Source organism: Meriones unguiculatus, chromosome 17 (genome assembly GCF_030254825.1).
Source record: "Meriones unguiculatus strain TT.TT164.6M chromosome 17, Bangor_MerUng_6.1, whole genome shotgun sequence".
NCBI classification, from domain to species: Eukaryota; Metazoa; Chordata; class Mammalia; order Rodentia; family Muridae; genus Meriones; species Meriones unguiculatus.
Window position 1 is genome coordinate 5,056,480 of NC_083364.1, and position 19,535 is coordinate 5,076,014.

The window sequence follows — 19,535 nt, forward strand, 5'->3', positions numbered from 1 at the left end:
AATGTTTATTAGGTGGAGAAACGAATAGCTGAATGCTGGCTGGGATGTGTGTGTGTGTGTGTGTGTGTGTGTGTGTGTTTGGGAGACGAATGAATGTGAATGGCCCCATGAGAGGACAGTATGGAGAGTGTCCTTTCTGAGTCACCTGTAGGAGGCAGCATTACTGGGGCCCCTAGGTACCCTTCAAGCATCTCTACTTGCCCCATCTCCTCAAAAACATCTTCTCCATTCCTAGATTGTCTACGAGGGTCCTGAACTGAATCATGCCTTTGGCCTGTGTCACCATGGCAACTACCTCTTCTGGACGGAATATCGGAGCGGCAGCGTCTACCGCTTGGAACGGGGCGCAGCGGGTGTACCCCCTACTGTGACCCTTCTGCGCAGCGAGCGGCCTCCTATCTTTGAGATCCGAATGTATGATGCGCAGCAGCAGCAAGGTAGTCCTGGTGCAGGCTGGGGACAGTGGGTTGGAAGGATGGGATCCCAGGCTCTGATATCGAAGACTTCTGAGAAGTTCTCTGACTCTGTTCCCCATTCCTTCTTGTCCCACGTCTGTGTTCTCTCTCTCTCTTTCAACACAATTTCCTCTCCTGACTTCCTCTTACATCTCCTCATTTTATGTGCTTCCTTTCCTAACTCTGCTGCCCCATTCCTGCCCTCCCCTCTCCTGCAGTGGGTACCAATAAATGCCGGGTCAATAATGGAGGCTGCAGCAGCCTGTGCCTCGCCACCCCTGGGAGTCGCCAGTGTGCCTGCGCCGAGGACCAGGTGTTAGACACAGACGATGTCACATGCTTGGGTATGAGGGGCCTGGCTGGGGACAAGGATGGGAAGGTAGCTCCAGCAGGAGAATCCCATGTAGAGGACATGGGAGTGCCCTGGTCCCAGTCTGAGATTAAGGAGGCAAAGAAGGACCCTGTGGGGCTGACAGGAAGCAAGGGATGGGGTTTAGGGAAGGCTATGGGGCTAATTTAGGGAAGGCAGATTGGGGGTGGGCAGCCTTGAAAGGGTATGAAGATCAGGGCAAATGAATGAGGAACTGGACAGCCATATAAGGAGGGAACTATTCTTAACTCCTTTTAACTTTAATTCACTGTTATTAGAGTAAAATAACTATAGCTCAAAATACTATAGGCTGGGTATGGTGATACTATTTCCTTAATCTCAGTAACTCAGGAGGCAGAGGCAGGTGGATCTCATGTGAGTTTAAGCCCAGCCTGGTTTGCCTGGCGAGTTCCAGGTTAGCCCGGGCTGCACAGGAAGACCCTGTCTTTTTTGTTGTTGTTTCCAGATGAGGTTTCACTTTGCATCCCTGGCTGTCCTTGAACTCTACAGACCTCAAACCCAGCGATGCCCCTGCCTCTGCCTCTCAAGTGCTGGGACCAACAGTGTGCGCCATCACCAGGCTTGAGACCCTGTCTTAAAAAAAAAGAAAAAAAAATGAAATGAGTAAAATGCTTTGAATTAGCTAGGTAAGTTTTATATAATCCCCACAATGAGAAGGCTGAGGGCTGAGGCAGGAAGATTGCAAGTTCCAGGTCACACAGAGGCCCTATCAAAAAAAAATATTTTTTTTAAGGGAAATTAGGAGAAAAGCCAGTGAACACCACTCTAATGCTGTGCTAAGTCGTGCAGGGCACCTTCTTCGCTGGATGCGCACTCCGTACATGGCGGTCCCTGTGGGTGTTTGTGCCTCCTCCACTTCCTGGGGCTCTTCCTCATCACAGATTCTCTGTATTACCCATATTCACTTATTTTACAGTGCTGGGGGATCAATCCAGTCCCTCACATACACTAGAAAATCACTCTACCATGGGGCTACACCCCCAACTCCTTCCGTCTGTGACTTTATTTGCTTTGAGTCTATGTATGTGGGTGTTTTGCCTGCATGTATGTCTATGCTCCATGTGCCTGCGGTGCCCATGGTGGCCAGCAGACCACATCAGATTTCCTGGAACTAGATTTGCACCCTGTGGGTGCTGGGGGTAAAACCTGAGTTGCTCTTGACTGCTGAGCCCTCTCTCCAGCTCCTAAGTCCATGAATTTTAAATCGCCTCAATTTTCTAAATACAGGAAGGGTTCTAGGGATGTTGGTCTACTGGCAAGGCCTTAGGGCTGATCTCGGCCCTCACAGTTAAGGGAGAATAAAAGTGGATACTCATTGTAAAAATGAGTAAGCAAATGCACACTGTAAAAAAATAGAAAGGATGCACAAACACCCGTTCTGCCGGTCCTAGATGCCATCTTAGGGGGCATTCTTCCAAACACTTCTCTGCACACTTACCTCCACGTAACAGGAGTCCTGCTGGATGCACACTTCTGTCTCTTATTAGTGTATCATGAATAAATTTGCAGTATTTCTAATGGACAAAGTACCATTTGGCAAATGTCCCTTCATTTACTCAACCATTTCTCTACTGTTGCATGTTATTGTCAGGTTTGTTTTTTTTTTAAATAATCACAGCCAATACTCACTGAGCATTGGCTATGTACTGTTTAAGCATTTCCCGTGTCTCTATGGGGACAGCATTTCTATTGACATGTGAAGAAACTGAGGCTGAAAGTCTGACCCCAGAGCCTATTTTCTACATTTCTCACCTTTCCCATAGCTGGAATAATTTTATCATAGTCCTAGGAGTGAAAAGGGGGTCAGTAGCTGGGCGTGGTGGTACAGCATTTAGGAGGTAGAGGCAGATGGATCCCTGTGAGTTCCAGGCCAACCTGGCCTACAGAGATAGTTCAAGCCAGCTAAGGCTACATAGTGAGATCTTCTCTCAAAAACTAAAATAAAAGAAAAAAGAAAAAAGGGTCAGTGAAGTCCAGTGTATAGCTGGGAGCAAGACCAAGGTCAGTAGAGATTGGGTGAGGGGCCAGGGTAACAGAATTGTCTTTGTGGACATTGATATCATTAAGAATGGAGGCAGGAATGATTGTAGAGACTGTGACAGTGGATCAGGAGCAGAGAGAGCATCCTTATCCACGACAAGGCGTGGTCGAGAAGGTCAACACTGGTTTCTAGGAATGAGGGGGAAGAAGAGCCAAAAAGCAGCTGTGTGGAGCAAGAAACATGCATACCAACTTCTAGGCCCAGTGGTTCACGGAGTAGAGGAGAGAACAGTGACTACTCATGGGACCCTGGAGAGCTTAGAAATTGGCTGAGCAAAGGGAGTGCAAAGCTCAGGCGACTGACATGGCCCGGCTCCAGGTTGCCAGTGACATAGACAGAGGTCTGCTTAGACCATGAGGCAGACAGTGATGGTTGAGGTGTCCCTGTTTGGGGACGGGATAGGTGGATCGTGCAGAGGTCTGGGCCTGTCTTCATTCCTGCAGTGGAGTTGATGGGTTTGTGAAAGAGGAAGTCCAGGACGGGATGTTGGGGGGCCCTGAACCACTTAGGGGTGGTTCAGGGAATCAGAAGTGGACCACACAAGTCTTTGACATGTAGCAATGGGCTCTCCTGAAGGCTGTTTTACTCTCAGACATTGCCAGGGAGATGCAGACATTGCCAGGTAGACTGTGTTGCCTAAGAAAGAGTTACCATATCTAGCCAAATAATTTGCTCATGGAAAATTATGTAATAGGAAAAAATGACTTTGTATATTATTCAAAAAACAAACAAACAGTAAATCAAAAGAGAAATACAGGGATTTTTAGCACCTGTCCCGTGGCCTGGGTCTGACCTTCCGCCTCACACCCCTGTGGTACCCACACAGCGAACCCATCCTACGTGCCCCCACCCCAGTGCCAGCCGGGCGAGTTTGCCTGTGCCAACAGCCGCTGTATCCAGGAGCGCTGGAAGTGTGATGGAGACAACGACTGCCTGGACAACAGCGACGAGGCCCCGGCGCTGTGCCGTGAGTCACCCTCCCCACTGCCGGCGGCCAGGCGGCAAGGCACCAGATGCACCCACATCTGAGTGGCTAGAGACCCCGCTCTCTCGCTGACCCCTGGCCTGTTCCCCCTCTCCAGACCAACACACCTGTCCCTCGGACCGATTCAAATGTGAGAACAACCGGTGCATCCCTAACCGCTGGCTCTGCGATGGGGATAATGACTGCGGGAACAGCGAGGACGAATCCAATGCCACCTGTTCAGGTGTGGAGTGGGGCACAGCCGTGGGGAGCCTGGGAGGAGAGGAGCCTCAGGGAAGGAAAGAGTGGAGCCACGAGTCCAGAGCAGAGGGGAAGAGGCCCTGGGTGGGATGTGGGGTCTTCTGTTCCCTGCCAGGATAGACAGACTGCAGAGCTGGGGGTACAGGGAAGGAAACAGATGCAAGTCGAGGTGGAGATGAGGAGAAACATGGATGGAGCCTTTTTCCACAGGTCCCAGAGATCTCTTGGGAGATGGGGTCAGGCAGCAGCATGATTTGGGACACTAGAGAATAACATCTCAAACAGATGGGCTTGGGGGAGAGGGGGAGGGGGGAGGACATGAAGAGAGGGACTGGATGACGAACCCTATACCTCACCCACCCCCAGCTCGCACCTGCCCACCCAACCAGTTCTCCTGTGCCAGCGGCCGCTGCATCCCTATCTCTTGGACCTGCGACCTGGATGATGACTGTGGGGACCGTTCGGATGAGTCAGCCTCATGTGGTAAGAGGGACAGCAGGGAGGTCAGGCAGGCTGAGGGAGGCACTGGGGAACCTGTGTAGCTGGTAGCCTTCGTAAGTTGTCTCTGTGGCCTCGGTGACTTTGTCTGCAGCAGGAAATTAGTAGCACCGCCATTGCAGCATTGATTTCGGTCAGGGGGGTTGTGTTGGTGCCTAGTGGGGGTGAGTGAGCAAACTGCCCATGAGCACCTCTCCCCCATCTGGCTCTCCTTCATTTGGTTCCTGCTTGTGGAATGGTCCCCTTCACCACCTGCTCAGTGTGAGAGTGTGTGACTCTGAAGGCCACATTCAACTGTTCTTTCTCTTTCTCTCTGACAGCCTATCCCACCTGTTTCCCCCTGACCCAGTTTACCTGCAACAATGGCAGATGTATTAACATCAACTGGCGATGTGACAATGGTAAGAGCTTGCCTTCCTCTTCTTGCTGTAATTCCTAGGAAATCCCAAAGCCATAGCCAGGCCCCAAATGGAGGCAGGCGAGATCTTAGACTCTAGCCACAGTTCTCTGTAGTGCACTGAAACCCTGAGGGCTTGTCTAGGAGAGAAGAGGAGGAGCCAGAAATACCATGGGGGCACCAAGGTGGTTGGAAGGAAGACCCTACTGTTACATCATCCCTGCCTTAGCAGGGCAAGGCTGCCCACCCTCTGGTAGGACTCAAGGGGCTGAGGAGAGTTGAGCGAGGACTAGAGGGTCTAAGGAAGGAGCCTAGGACCCATCCTGTTCTCCCTACATCCCCTGTCTCTTGGGGTTCTTACTGCATGCTCCAGGCTCTGGGCTTCAGGCTTGGAAGCACACCTGGAGGTCAGCCATGGACCAGGTGATGTCAGCCCTGAACCACAGGGGCCGCAGTGTGTGTCAACACACTGTGATTGTTGTGTGTGCTGTTTGGGGCACTGTCCTGTCTGGTGTGGTGTGGCGTGGTGCTGTGTTGTCTGGCGTTGTGTGGCGTGGTGTGGTGCTATCCAGTGGCTCTAGCCCTGGGTCATATATGAGGGCAGGTTGGGTCAGTACCACATCTCCCGACTCCTTGCTGCGTCTCAAGTGCCAATGGTTGCCCTGGCGGTTTCTGTGTTTCAGAGAAGGATTGTGGGGACGGCTCTGACGAAAAGACCTGTCCTGAGCCTGCCGGTCAGTGCATAGAGGCACATGCACCATCACCCCAGAGCCCCACAGTCTCAGCCTCCCCAGTCCTCTAGACTCTGTGTCCCAGAGCTGCCAGGACACACACAGACGAAAACAGCAGAGACAGGAATGGGTGTTACAGGGAAGAAGCATCAGGGAGGGCTCAGGGGACGTTTGGAGGAGAGAAGTGACAGGTGATACTGAGGAAGCTGAGACCTGGGGAAGAAAATGAAATCCAGCTAGAAGGAAGGGATGGGAACATGCTCCAAGAGAGCCTCAGTCCTGTGGCAAAGAGTCACCCTAGGGCTTACGAGGCAGGAAGTTCACCCAGATGCACTTCAGAACAGTTCCCTAACTTCACTGGCAGGCAAGCCTCAGGAGCCAGCACCCAGTTCTCAGGGTGTGGCTGTATAAAGGCCTTTCCAGCCCCACCTTCCTTTCTCTTCCAAACCAGAGGAACCTCTGCCTAACCCCTGCAAAGTAAGCAGTCCCTGTCCCCACTCTCGGCTTTCTGAGATTCAGGGAAGGGCCTCCTGGAGTCCACCCACTGCCCTCCCCGCCCTGTGGGCCATGGTGCATGCTGCAGTCTATGCAGTTTCTGTGTCTTTTCTGTTTGTTATTTTCTCAGTGGGGGTGGGGCGGGCTGTGGGTGGGAATGGGAGCAGAGTAGTCAAGCTGGGGTCACAGAAAAGGCTGTTCCCTGACCATGTCCTCAACGCTCCCTTCTTCCCTCCCCCAGACAACGACTGTGGAGACAACAGTGATGAGGCCGGCTGTAGTCACTCCTGCTCCAGCACCCAGTTCAAGTGCAACAGCGGAAGATGCATCCCTGAACACTGGACCTGCGATGGGGACAATGACTGCGGGGACTACAGCGATGAGACACATGCTAACTGCACCAACCAGGGTGAGCGCTGCGGACCAGCATTCAAGCCATCACCTGTGCCCATGCCACTGCTCAGAGGCCCTGAGATTGCTAAGAATTGCCCCGTATCCTCGAGGAAACTCTAGTCCCATGGGAGAGAGAGGGATTGCTGGCAAATTATTGCCACACACTGTTAAGATTGAAGGGCTGGTAGTTGGATGGCCTGAGGTTTCAGCTCCAGCTCTGTTTCTTATTATCTGAGTGGCCTTGGGCAAGTTACCTAATCTCTGTGGGCCTCTGAGTTTCCTCTTCAGAGCAGGGTAAGAACAGCACCCACATGGCACCGCAGATAGGGAGGTTATCAGCGCAGAAGTGAGGCACAGGGAGAGCTGTCTGGGAAGTAGTGAACTGACAGGAAATCTAAGCAGGTACAGTGGCTGGCACCTACAATCCCACTGGAGGGGCTGAGGCAGGAGGATCAATCACTGAGAGTGGGTCAGCCTGGGCTAGGGAGTGAGGCCTGTCTCCAACAGAAAAGAGAGAAGAAAGAGAACAACGGTTTGGAAGCAGAGACAAGAGGCTCCCAGTGCCCATATTATGGGACCTCTTGGGGGAGGTTGAGTTTCCTGGCGGGAGGACACAGGTCCTTTCAGGCTGTTGGCTTCTTAGCTCTTGTCCATCACTGCCATGAAAGACGACAAATATGAGAAGTGCCTTTTTTTGTTGTTGTTGTTGTTGTTGTTGAGACAGGGTTTCTCTGTGTAGCCTTGGCTCTCTTACACTCACTCTGTAGACCAGGCTCACCTCAAACTCACAGAGATCTGCCTGCCTCTGCCTCCCAAGTACTGAGATTAAAGGTGTGCACCACACTGCCTGTCTAAATTTACTGGAGGTTTTGGGGTGGTTTTTTTGTTGTTGTTGTTGTTGTTTGTTTGTTTTTGGTTTTTAAGACGGTTTCTCTGTGTAGCCTTGGCTGTCCTGGACTCACTTCGTAGACCAGGCAGGCCTTGAACTCACAGAGATCCACCTGCCTCTGCTTCCTTGAGTGCTGGGATTAAAGGTGTGCACCACTGCTTCACAGCTAAATTTACTGTATTTTAACACTGGCATATTAATTTCCTAAGGTTTCTGTGCTGTGGTACCCCAAATTGAGTGACTTAAACAACAGAACTGTACTTCCACACATACTATCCTCAGCGCTGGCTCCTCCCCAACCCATGAAGGAAAATACCACTTGCATCTTCAGAAACCTTTGGCCTTCCTTTGTTCAAGATGCTTTATCCTGTGTCTGCTTTCATCTTCACATAGTATCTCCCTGAGTGTGTCTGTCCCTGGATCCAAATTTTGTGTGGTTTTTTTTTTTCTTTTGGGTTTTGGTTTGGTTGTTTGGGTTTTGTTGTTGTTGTTTGTTTTGTTTTGTTTTGTTGAGACAGGGTTTCTCTGTGTATCCTTGGCTGTCCTGGACACGCTTCGTCGACCAGGCTGGCCTCAAACTTACAGAAACCTGCCTGCCTCTGCATCCTGAGTGCTGGGATTACAGGTGTGCTCCACCTGCCCAGCTTCAAATGTTTGTTTTTATAGAAACAGTAATACTGTTAATTAGGCCTTACTCCAATGATTTCTTTTTTTTTTTAAGATTTATTTATCTATTACTTATGCAATGTGTGTTAGCATGTACACCTGCATACCAGAAGAGGGAACCAGATTTCATGTTTAGATGGTTGTGAGCCACCATGTGGTTGCTGGGAATTGAACTCAGGACCTTTGGGAAGAGCAATCAGTGCTCTTATCCTCTGAGCCATCTCTCCAGCCCCTACTCCAGTGATTTTAATCTGCAAAGATAAGGCAGCCTTGACAGGTATGGTGGCTTCAGCATCTTTTTAGGGACTGTAGTCAGCTCATGACAACTGATAGGTCAAAAATATTTCCTCAAGCCTTGCATGGCCCATGAGCTGCCAGCTAGTCTCTGCCTCAGAGTTAGAATTGTACTGGGTGCCATTACAACTGTGTTTCCAGCTGACAGGCAGCACCAAGAGGGTCCCTGGAGGCTCAGGAGACCGTAACTGGGTCCTCGGGGTCACCTCTGAAAAGGGTTTGGGGGTCTAAGCCCTGCAGGCTGTGTGAAGCAGTGCAGGGCTTGACCAACAAGCCAGGCAGACCTGAAAGAATGGGTTTCTCTGCATCTGGGCTTCCTCCTGAAGGCAATAGGTGGAGATGGGGTGGGTGGGACCCAGTGTGTGGGATCAGAGACCTGATTGGTAGTGATAGTTAACCTGTGGTTCTGAGCTATCATGGCCGAGGACCCGTCAGGAGGTGGGTCCGACTATAGGTAAATGACACCGTAAGCCTTCCTGTAGGGGTAGAGGGTGGCTTGGAGTCTCTGAAGGTAAATACTGAAGGAGAACCTGAACACTGAGGTGTGGGCTGGGTAGGCTTGTCAGATGGGAGCCACCTTGTGCAGGGACAAGGGAATGAGGCTACGCAGGAGGTGTGAGAGTCCAGCAGAGGCTCCTGGCCTCCTCAGCTTAGCACCCATGTTAGACAGAGGTGGTGGGAAAGGTCTGTCCCAGAGTGCCTCTCCCTCCTGATGCACCCCACCCCACCCCCATGTCCTCCAGCCACAAGACCTCCTGGCGGCTGCCATACCGATGAGTTCCAGTGCCGGCTCGATGGCCTGTGCATCCCCCTGCGGTGGCGTTGTGATGGAGACACTGACTGCATGGACTCCAGTGATGAGAAGAGCTGTGAAGGGGTGACCCATGTTTGTGACCCAAATGTCAAGTTTGGCTGCAAGGACTCAGGTGAAAAAAAGGGGGATATAGGGGTGCATGGGTAGGAGGAGGCCATCTTGAGAAATTAACTGTGGCGTAATGTTGTGGGGAGGGGGCAGCAAGAAAGGGCCAGAGTGTGCGTGAAGGACTCTGGGAACCCAAACCCTGGGCAGAATTGAGCATTGCACCTTCGGCAGGCTCCTGCGATCTTAGTTACCTGTGTGGCTTTGACAGAAAGGGTTTTGAGGTTCATAGCAGGCTGCAAAGCACTCCAGTGAAGATGCTATTAGATAAGCCCACTGGGTCTGGGCAGGGCACAGTGAGTCCCAGTCTCCAGGCGCCTCACACCGAGCCCTTCCCTTCCCGCAGCTCGGTGCATCAGCAAAGCATGGGTGTGTGATGGTGACAGCGACTGTGAAGACAACTCGGATGAGGAGAACTGTGAGGCCCTGGCCTGCAGGCCACCCTCGCACCCCTGTGCCAACAACACCTCCGTCTGCCTGCCTCCTGACAAGCTGTGTGATGGCAGAGATGACTGTGGGGACGGCTCTGATGAGGGCCAGCTCTGCGGTGAGGCCCCGGCACTTCCTGGGGCATCTGTGTGGAGGGCATCAGGGTCAGGCAGGGCACGTCTGTAGGAGGGGTCTGGGGCAGGAGCGTGCAGTACTCAGGGTGATTCCAGAGGCGTTCATTGAGCTAGGGCTTGCCTTGGCCCTGTGTGAAGTGTCCCACACTCCTACAGCGTTTACTCTACAGAGTGACCCAGGGAGGCAGCGACAATACATCACCAGAGGAGGCACAACCCCTTTAAATAAACTAGTCCAGGGTCATTCCCCTCTGAAGGCCATGACAGTAGGGAGCTGTTAGGACTCCTGCCTGGAGCAGGCTCTCTCAGTCAGATCACTGAATAGAGAGGCCAGGCTGGAGGGGAGGCCAGGGTTGAGACTTGATCTGAGCTGACTTCGGGAGGAGGGGAATTAAACTGGCTCCCAGAAATGGGCAAAATGTACAGAATGAGTGAGGAGGTACAGGGTTAGAGTCAAGGAGGTCTGAGCAAGCCAACCTCACTTTCCCAGAGCAAACAGAACACCTGACTTCTGGGAAAGGGAGGCGGGAAGGATAAAGCCATCTGAGACTGGCCCAAAAACTGCTGATGCATTGGCAGCAAGATCATGGGTTCCAGGGCATGCCAGGGGTCAGGGCATTCCCCTCTCTACCCACCTTCCCCCACATTGTACCTGAGCAGGGAGAGAGCAAAGAAAGAACCTTGGTCTAAGGACCCTCCCAGAGAGGAAGTGAAATGGCCACCAGGTACCAATCATGGACTCAGAGGGTGACAGGGACATAGAGAGCACCGAGAGATGGGAGGAGACGATGGTCCTAGATGTCAGGTGCTGGTGTCCCAATCCTGGTCCTGAGGGAGCCTGGGAAGGGAGCAGAGGCTGAGCAGGACATGTGAGCCTGCTTAAGCTTGAGCTCCAGGCTTAGCCTGGATACAAACAACTTGAAGGCTCGACGAGGCCACGTCCTCCCAGATCTTGACCCTGGACCTGTCCCCTACCTGTCCCCCCAGACCAGTGTTCTCTGAATAATGGTGGCTGTAGTCACAACTGCTCGGTGGCCCCTGGTGAAGGCATTGTGTGTTCTTGCCCTCTGGGTATGGAGCTGGGACCTGACAACCACACCTGCCAGATCCAGAGCTATTGTGCCAAGCACCTTAAATGCAGCCAAAAGTGTGACCAGAACAAGTACAGCGTGAAGTGTTCCTGCTACGAGGGCTGGATCTTGGAGCCCGATGGCGAGAGCTGCCGCAGTCTGGGTAAGACACCGGAAAATAGCTGGCCAAGCAGGCCTGGTCGTGTCCCCAAGCTCCACTGGGCCGGGCCAGCCTAAGTGGCCAAACACAGAAGGCCAGCAGAGACCACATATATATATATATATATATATATATATATATATATATATATATGGCCTGGACAGGGTGGTACACAGGCAGTAAGTCCTTTGCTGACCTGACTACATTCCCCCCCACCAGATCCCTTCAAACCATTCATCATCTTCTCCAACCGCCATGAGATCAGGCGCATTGACCTTCACAAGGGGGACTACAGCGTCCTCGTGCCTGGCCTTCGCAACACCATCGCCCTGGACTTTCACCTCAGCCAGAGTGCCCTCTACTGGACTGACGTAGTAGAGGACAAGATCTACCGCGGGAAGCTGCTGGACAACGGAGGTGACTGCTGAGCCTGGGAGCGGGGCCAGGATGGCACACAGATGGCACTTGGGCACTCGGGTCACAGACCCTGATCCAGGTGTCCCAGAGCTTAGGCTTCAAGGGCTCCCACCCCCAACTGTTAATTGGGTTAGATTTTGCTGTGGGTCTCGGAGCCTGATGCCCCGTAATTATCGTTGGCATTGCTGCTAGCCTGATAATTAACGAAATGATCACCCTTTCTTTGGAATGGCCTGAAGCCTGGCTACCCAGTCTTGGAATCTCAGGCTTAGAAGAAAAGTGCCATGTAGGGATGGAACACCTGAGCCTCTGTCTCACAGTGGCCTGAGCCATCAGTATCGAGCATCTAGTGTATACCAGGCACAGGACACAGCAGTGACCAAGACAGACAGTTATAAATTGTGTGTCACGGTGGGTCCCTGAGGAGGTGGCATCTGAACAGAGGCAAGAAAGAACGTGTTTTAATAAAGGAGTTTGCATTATTGAATATGGAGGAAACCCGAAAACTTCTCAAGTGTTCATCAGCAGGAGAATAGCTAAGTAAACAGACCCGCCCACCACATGACAGTCTGTAAAAGAAGACACGTGGGCGTGTTCATGTAGAGCATCCTCAGGGCAGTGTATGGGTGATCGCTAACATGTTCCATCTTGCTCATTCTGTGCCCAACGTGTTCCCAGAAGCTTCCAGCTTCCGGCCTCTCTGACCTCCTTTCCTAGGCTACCTGCATGAGAGCACCATGTGCAGAAAGTGGCTGCCCTCCCCTGCTCCTCCAGGAGCCCCCCCCCCCCCCTTTTCCACCTACCTGCTGGTGGGAAAGAGGCCAGAGCAAGGAGAGTAGGGTGTTGGGAAAACCATTCCTGGGAGCTGGGCCCTTAGTGATCTTGGCAGAAGTGTCAGGGTGAAGGAGGCTCACTGAAAGACCCTGGGATCCGCACCTCTGCCCTGCCCTGCCTGACTCCAGGAGTCTGTGACCATGGGCAACCTTCTCTTCCTAGCCCTGACCAGCTTTGAGGTGGTGATTCAGTATGGCTTGGCTACGCCAGAGGGCCTGGCTGTGGACTGGATTGCAGGAAACATCTACTGGGTGGAGAGCAACCTGGACCAGATTGAGGTGGCCAAGCTGGATGGGACCCTCCGAACCACTCTGCTGGCGGGTGACATTGAGCACCCAAGGGCAATTGCACTGGACCCTCGGGATGGGTGAGAACTCTGCCCATACCCCCCGAGCCCTGTGTGATCACAGGGCTGCTCTGGGTGACCACAGCCCTGCCTGACCGAGGACACTTGTCCTCTTGGTACCGTCAGTCACCTGGCATGTTTTAGCTGAAGTGCTATCACCTCCAACTTTGGCCCTGCCCACTCTCTCCTTAGGATTCTGTTTTGGACAGACTGGGATGCCAGCCTGCCACGAATTGAGGCAGCATCCATGAGTGGCGCTGGGCGCAGAACCATCCACCGAGAGACGGGTTCTGGGGGCTGGCCCAACGGGCTCACGGTGGACTACCTAGAGAAGCGCATCCTCTGGATCGATGCCAGGTCAGCAGCACTCTCTGCCAAGCAGGGCTGAAGCAGTGGCACCCAGGCAGGGAGGGGCTGGGGCCGGCAGGAACGTGGGGGAAGCCAGCACTATGGGAGAGGGGCAGGGAGACCGAGCAGAGGGGAGGGTTGACGCCTGCAGCTGTCCACCCTCCACTCTGCTCACGCCCTGCGTCCTCACACCCTGCCCAGAACGAAGAGAGGGTGCCTGTTTCTAACTTGCAGCCCTGGCAAGGGAATCCAGAAGACTGCCTTGGGGGGTCATAAGGCTGGAATCCCAACCTTGGATTTAGCCCACACTTTCAACCCCACAGTCTTGCATTCTTTCGTTAGTTACCTGGCAGTGCGCAGCAAGAGTTCCCTGTGTATTCAGCTGGGAGGGCTGTTGGCAGGGTAAGGGGGGATGGGCACCTGGGCAGGGTACCTTCCTGAGACCCTCACTGTTCCCTCGACCACACCCTCAGGTCAGATGCCATTTACTCGGCACGGTATGATGGCTCCGGCCACATGGAGGTGCTTCGGGGACACGAGTTCCTGTCACACCCGTTTGCAGTGACGCTGTATGGGGGGGAGGTGTACTGGACGGATTGGCGAACGAACACACTGGCTAAGGCCAACAAATGGACCGGCCACAACGTCACTGTGGTACAGAGGACCAACACCCAGCCCTTCGACCTGCAGGTGTACCACCCCTCCCGGCAGCCCATGGGTAAGGACCTGTGCCTGGCAGGCCGCTGGACAGGGAGGGTGCCGAGAGCACGGGAGGGGCGTGTGCTGGCGCAGGAAGGGTGGGCTGGAACAGGGCAGATGCTGAGAGCAAGAGGAGGAGAGTTGGAGGGGCATCGAGGTGAGGGGAGAAGGCAGGTGGGACCCAGCAAGTCACAGGACCTTCTTGCTGTCTTCTCTCTGGGCCAGCTCCAAATCCATGTGAGGCCAACGGGGGCCGGGGACCCTGTTCCCACCTGTGCCTCATCAACTACAACCGGACTGTGTCCTGTGCTTGTCCCCACCTCATGAAGCTCCACAAGGACAACACCACCTGCTATGGTAGGAAGCCACCTTCCCCAATGGGTAAACTGAGGCTGAGGTCTGAGAGGTCTGAGGTCCCCACTGTTAGGCAGAGGAGTGACTAGGAGGTGCTCCAAAACCTAGCAATGTGGGAAAAAGCCGCAGCTGCCAGGACCTGACATACATGGCACTCACTGCCTATTTGGTTCTCAATCTGTGGGTCACAACCCCTTTGGGAGTCAAATGGCCCTTCCACAGGGGTCACATATCAGATATCCTGCAGTTCAGATATTTACATTATGAGTCGTAACAGTAGCAAAAATTACAGCTATGAAGTAGCAATGAAAATGATTTTGTGGTTGGGCAGGGCTGGTGGGGGGGGCTCCACAACATGAGGAACCTTATTTAAGGTTTGCGGCATTAGGAAGGTTGAGGGCCACTGTCATAGCGGAAGGCCAATAGCATGCTGAGGGGGGAGGAGGGTACCTAACCTTGGCAGGCAGGAAGCCTGAAGGCAAGGGACTGCCTTCAGTGACTGGCCTGCGCCCCACAGAGTTTAAGAAGTTCCTGCTGTACGCACGTCAGATGGAGATCCGGGGTGTGGATCTGGATGCTCCCTACTACAATTACATCATCTCCTTCACGGTGCCCGACATCGACAACGTCACGGTGCTGGACTATGATGCCCGAGAGCAGCGTGTTTACTGGTCTGATGTGCGGACACAAGCCATCAAGCGGGCCTTCATCAATGGCACAGGCGTGGAGACGGTCGTCTCTGCAGGTAACCCTGTCCTCTCCCCCAGGGCTCACACCAGTCATGTCCTGGTGGTCCTGATATTCTTTCTCCAAACCCTGTTTCCGTTTAGTGCTCTAGCCCCAGTTTCTTGACTTCCTGTGCCCCAGAAACCACATTCTCCTCAGATACCAACTACCAGCTCCTTGTTTGTGCCCCCAGACTTACCAAATGCCCACGGGCTGGCTGTGGACTGGGTGTCCCGAAATCTGTTCTGGACAAGTTACGACACAAACAAGAAGCAGATCAATGTGGCCCGGCTAGACGGCTCCTTCAAGAATGCGGTGGTGCAGGGCCTGGAGCAGCCACACAGCCTGGTTGTCCACCCGCTCAGGGGGTCAGTCTGCAACCCAGGGCTGGGGAACACCCCTGTGAGGAGGATGAAGGGAGCTCTTACCCTCTCTCTCTTCATGGCACTTTTCCCAGCAAGCTCTATTGGACCGATGGTGACAACATCAGCATGGCTAACATGGATGGCAGCAACCGGACTCTCCTCTTCAGCGGCCAGAAGGGCCCCGTGGGTATGTGCTCGCCCTGCTTGCTCCGTGGGCCTCTCATTCCCCAATCAGGAGATGTTCCCAGTGTCTCTGGTGGCCTAGGCCTCCCCCAACCCCAGATTAGTGCCCATTCTTGTCCCACCTTGCCTCGGAGCCACACATCCCTAACACACACTCTGTTCCCGGCCCCAAGTGTGGCCCTGATGCCAGGCTCCAGGGCTGTGACAGCTGCTCCTCTTCCAGGCTTGGCCATTGACTTCCCTGAAAGCAAGCTCTACTGGATCAGCTCTGGGAACCACACAATCAACCGCTGCAACCTGGATGGGAGTGGGCTGGAGGTCATCGACACCATGAGGAGCCAGCTGGGCAAGGCTACCGCGCTGGCCATCATGGGTGAGGGCAGGGATGGAAGTGGGGCGGGCTGGGCACAACTGGCTGGCTGGCGGCAGATCTCTTCTTGGCTGCCTTCCACCCACCCCCTCGAGCCTAATGACTTCTGCGGGAGGGCTGAGGGGAGGGCCTTCCCAAAGGTCTTATTCCCTCCTGTCGCCCCAGGGGACAAGCTGTGGTGGGCAGACCAGGTGTCAGAGAAGATGGGCACATGCAACAAGGCTGACGGCTCTGGGTCCGTGGTGCTGCGGAATAGCACCACGTTGGTGATGCACATGAAGGTGTATGATGAGAGCATCCAGCTAGGTAGGCGGGGGGGGGGGTACCCAGAGGGTGTGTAGCATGGGGTACCAGAGAAGCTGCAGAGCTGTCCCCATGAGCAGCCTGCCAGGACAGTGGGCATAAAGGGTGGGTTAGGCTCCATCCATCACCCACACAGGCTGCTTGTCCTTATTCCCACTCAGGTGTAGACTCATAGTCTGGGCAGAAAGTGCAGGAGCCTAAGAAGTCAAAAGACCTGGGAGTTGGGTTGGGTGGGACCCTGACAGGTCCAAGGTGAATTCAGTGACCAACTTGTCCCTGGGCAGCCCGAGCCTGTCCACGAAGGCCTTCTCACCCTTCCTTTCTGTCCACTGCCCTTCCCCAGAGCATGAGGGCACCAACCCCTGCAGTGTCAACAATGGCGACTGCTCCCAGCTCTGCCTGCCAACGTCAGAGACGACCCGCTCCTGTATGTGCACAGCTGGCTACAGCCTCCGGAGCGGACAGCAGGCCTGCGAGGGTCAGTTCCTGCCAGCTCCCCCAGCCTAACCTTGACCCCTCTCGCCCAACTCCTACCCGTGCATTTGGGAAACACAGCGTTCATCATGCATTCCCAGGAGCCTTCTGTGTTACGTTTACATGGCTATCAAGTGCTGCTCTTCAGGGTACTGTGGACAAAAGCTTGAGCCAGAAGATGGGGTCAGCATAGCAAGAAGCTGGACAGCACAGTCGCTGTGACCATCCAGCGCCTATGAGGTTTTGGTGAGGTAGACACTGGCTGATAGAGGCAGACCAGCTTGGAGGAAGAGGTGCGCTGTGCCCTGGGTTTATAGAATGGGTGTCTGATGCCAGGTCACAGTGTAGAGTGTGCTTACCATCCCCTGAGCCCTGACTTATACCCCAGCTACACGTACACTCATATTATACAAGAGGCAAGAAATGTAGCTAAACAGTCAAGTTCTGGGGCCCCTGAGCCCTGTCAGGGGCAGAATGTGGGAAGGCTATGATAAGGCTATGAGCTAGGGTGCGGTTCCTGTGGGTTCTCATCCAGGAGTGCCTGGAAAGTGGTGTTTGGAGATTATCCTGTCAGCAGAAGGCTCCCAGAATGGGGGAGAGAGAAACCGAGGCAGTTAGACCAGTTAGGAGACTATTAGAAGTGTGTGTGGAGGCCCGAGGCTGGGCTCACAGCTGGCTTGCAGGGAAGGGGCGAGACTGGAGGAGACATTTCACAAGAACTTGCTAATTTGCAGGCTGGCCCTAGTAGAGCACTTTTCCCCAAAGGGCTGTGCCAGAAACCTCCTGCTCTGATGTGGTGGGTGTTGCAGACAGGAACACTGGGTGAAGTGGAGACGCGGTTTCTTTGTTGCAAAGCCACTCAGAGTCCTGAATGTGCCTGTGCTCACTGAGTGCCTTTTAGGAGACTTTTAGTGTCTGAGGTTCCCTAAATGCACTTGACCTTGACCATGTTTTTTGTTCTCTCTCTCTCTCTCTCTCTCTCTCCCTCCCTTTCTTTCTTTCTCTCTCTCTCTCTCTCTCTCTCTCTCTCTCTTTTCTTTCTCTCTCTCTCTTTCTGTTCTTTCATAGAACTCGGGCAGCCAAGGCCTAATAGGGGAATTCACGTGGGCACACATTGTATCAAAGAGACACTTAGATAGTGGTACCCCCTAAGAAGTGGGAAAACTGAAACAAGACTGGCACAGGGGCAAGCAAGGTGCTAGGAACTTTGTACTGGGAGAGGATTTGGAATAGAGCAGAGGCAGGACAAAGAGAAACCTAAGGTCCCAGCTTCCCTTGAGGGCCATGGATGGAAGACTCAAGGTTGTAATGCATGCAGGGCAGAGTGCTGATAAAGAAATGTTAGTCTCTTTCTGCCCTCTAGTGGTGATTGGTGGTTCTGCAAGTGTAGCTGGGCACTTGAAGGCCCTACCCATTCAGGTGCCATCTCCTGTCCAAGCCGCAGGCCTCAAACATGGTGTGTGCTGAGGTCAAGGAGATGGAAGAAACTGTCAACGGGGAAGCAGAGAAAAACAGCTTTCGGGTGATAGGAGCAAAGCTCTGCCAGCAAGGCTCATGCCTGGCATGTGCTCATGTTTTAGGTGTGGGCTCTTTTCTACTGTACTCCGTGCATGAGGGGATCCGGGGGATCCCACTGGATCCCAATGACAAGTCAGATGCCCTGGTCCCAGTGTCGGGAACTTCGCTGGCCGTTGGAATCGACTTCCATGCCGGTGAGTGGTGGCCTTTGGGGCACGTTCATCATGGGGGTGACACTCCGAAGCCTTGAAGGGCGGCCCAAATCACTGTAGCAGCTGCCTCACTCCCTCCTGCCTCCCTCTCTTCTGAGCAAGCACCTGGCATCCCCAGCCCTCACTTGGCACTATCTTGACCGTCTGTGTGGTTTGACTCCCCCTGCCTTGCCTCCTCACTGATTAGAATTCGCTTGTCTGCCCCTCTGCTTCCAGAAAATGATACTATTTATTGGGTGGACATGGGCCTGAGCACCATCAGCCGGGCCAAGCGTGACCAGACGTGGCGGGAGGATGTGGTGACAAATGGCATTGGCCGTGTGGAGGGCATTGCAGTGGACTGGATTGCAGGTGAGCGGCGGGAGAACAGGCTGGAGGGGAAAGGCACGGACCTAGGGGACATGAGGTCTGAGAAGGTATGGGCAGGAGCCCGTGGGGAAAATACAGGTGGAAGGGGACCAGGCACAGGCTGCCTGCCACTCTCTGAACCTGCCTACCCCCTCCTCAGGCAACATCTACTGGACAGACCAGGGCTTCGATGTCATCGAGGTTGCCCGGCTCAATGGCTCTTTTCGTTATGTGGTCATTTCCCAGGGTCTGGACAAGCCTCGGGCCATCACTGTCCACCCGGAGAAGGGGTAAAGAGCTAGACAAGCTGGCTTGAACCTTTTGACCACAGTATATACTGATGAGACCCCAACTCCTGCATGGGGTGGGCTCTGACCCCCACTTCCATCCCTACCCCACAGATACTTATTCTGGACTGAGTGGGGTCATTACCCACGTATAGAGCGGTCTCGCCTCGACGGGACGGAGAGAGTGGTGCTGGTCAATGTCAGTATCAGCTGGCCCAATGGCATCTCCGTGGACTATCAGGTATGGACGTACCCTGGAGCTGGTGGAGTGGATGGGCCTAGCCATGGGCCTTTTTCTATCAGTTTCCCTGTGGGTAACCAGAATCTGGGTTAGCTGTGGGCCAGGGAGTGTCACGGAGTCTCCTAACCCATTCTTCACCTGGAATAGTAATCTGCCCTGCGGTGGTGCAGGGTGGTCCCTCAGAAGTGGAATTTGAGAAAGCTGGGTATAGCAGTGTATGTCCAACACACAAAAGGATGAGGCAGGAGGATTGCTTCAAGTTTAAGACCAGCTTGGACTACCCAGTAAGACCTTGTCTCAAAAACTTGAATGAATGAATGAAG

The 19,535-nt window shown here is 53.7% G+C and overlaps 1 protein-coding gene across 1 annotated transcript in view; it reads left to right on the plus strand.

Moving 5' to 3' along the window:
* The window catches only part of Lrp1 (LDL receptor related protein 1), a 77,279-nt gene that overhangs the window by 30,574 nt on the left and 27,170 nt on the right, over window positions 1-19,535 (plus strand). Inside the window, exons 14-38 of the mRNA XM_021658043.2 lie at window positions 236-437; window positions 674-799; window positions 3,714-3,854; window positions 3,970-4,095; window positions 4,479-4,595; window positions 4,931-5,011; window positions 6,475-6,642; window positions 9,219-9,401; window positions 9,741-9,941; window positions 10,945-11,190; window positions 11,407-11,604; window positions 12,601-12,805; window positions 12,977-13,141; window positions 13,606-13,850; window positions 14,057-14,188; window positions 14,703-14,930; window positions 15,105-15,279; window positions 15,369-15,463; window positions 15,683-15,832; window positions 15,995-16,135; window positions 16,476-16,610; window positions 18,187-18,318; window positions 18,553-18,687; window positions 18,845-18,974; window positions 19,086-19,212. Coding sequence (XP_021513718.1) covers window positions 236-437; window positions 674-799; window positions 3,714-3,854; window positions 3,970-4,095; window positions 4,479-4,595; window positions 4,931-5,011; window positions 6,475-6,642; window positions 9,219-9,401; window positions 9,741-9,941; window positions 10,945-11,190; window positions 11,407-11,604; window positions 12,601-12,805; window positions 12,977-13,141; window positions 13,606-13,850; window positions 14,057-14,188; window positions 14,703-14,930; window positions 15,105-15,279; window positions 15,369-15,463; window positions 15,683-15,832; window positions 15,995-16,135; window positions 16,476-16,610; window positions 18,187-18,318; window positions 18,553-18,687; window positions 18,845-18,974; window positions 19,086-19,212 — 3,984 coding nt within the window. The remainder of the gene's footprint in view (window positions 1-235; window positions 438-673; window positions 800-3,713; window positions 3,855-3,969; window positions 4,096-4,478; window positions 4,596-4,930; window positions 5,012-6,474; window positions 6,643-9,218; window positions 9,402-9,740; window positions 9,942-10,944; window positions 11,191-11,406; window positions 11,605-12,600; window positions 12,806-12,976; window positions 13,142-13,605; window positions 13,851-14,056; window positions 14,189-14,702; window positions 14,931-15,104; window positions 15,280-15,368; window positions 15,464-15,682; window positions 15,833-15,994; window positions 16,136-16,475; window positions 16,611-18,186; window positions 18,319-18,552; window positions 18,688-18,844; window positions 18,975-19,085; window positions 19,213-19,535) is intronic.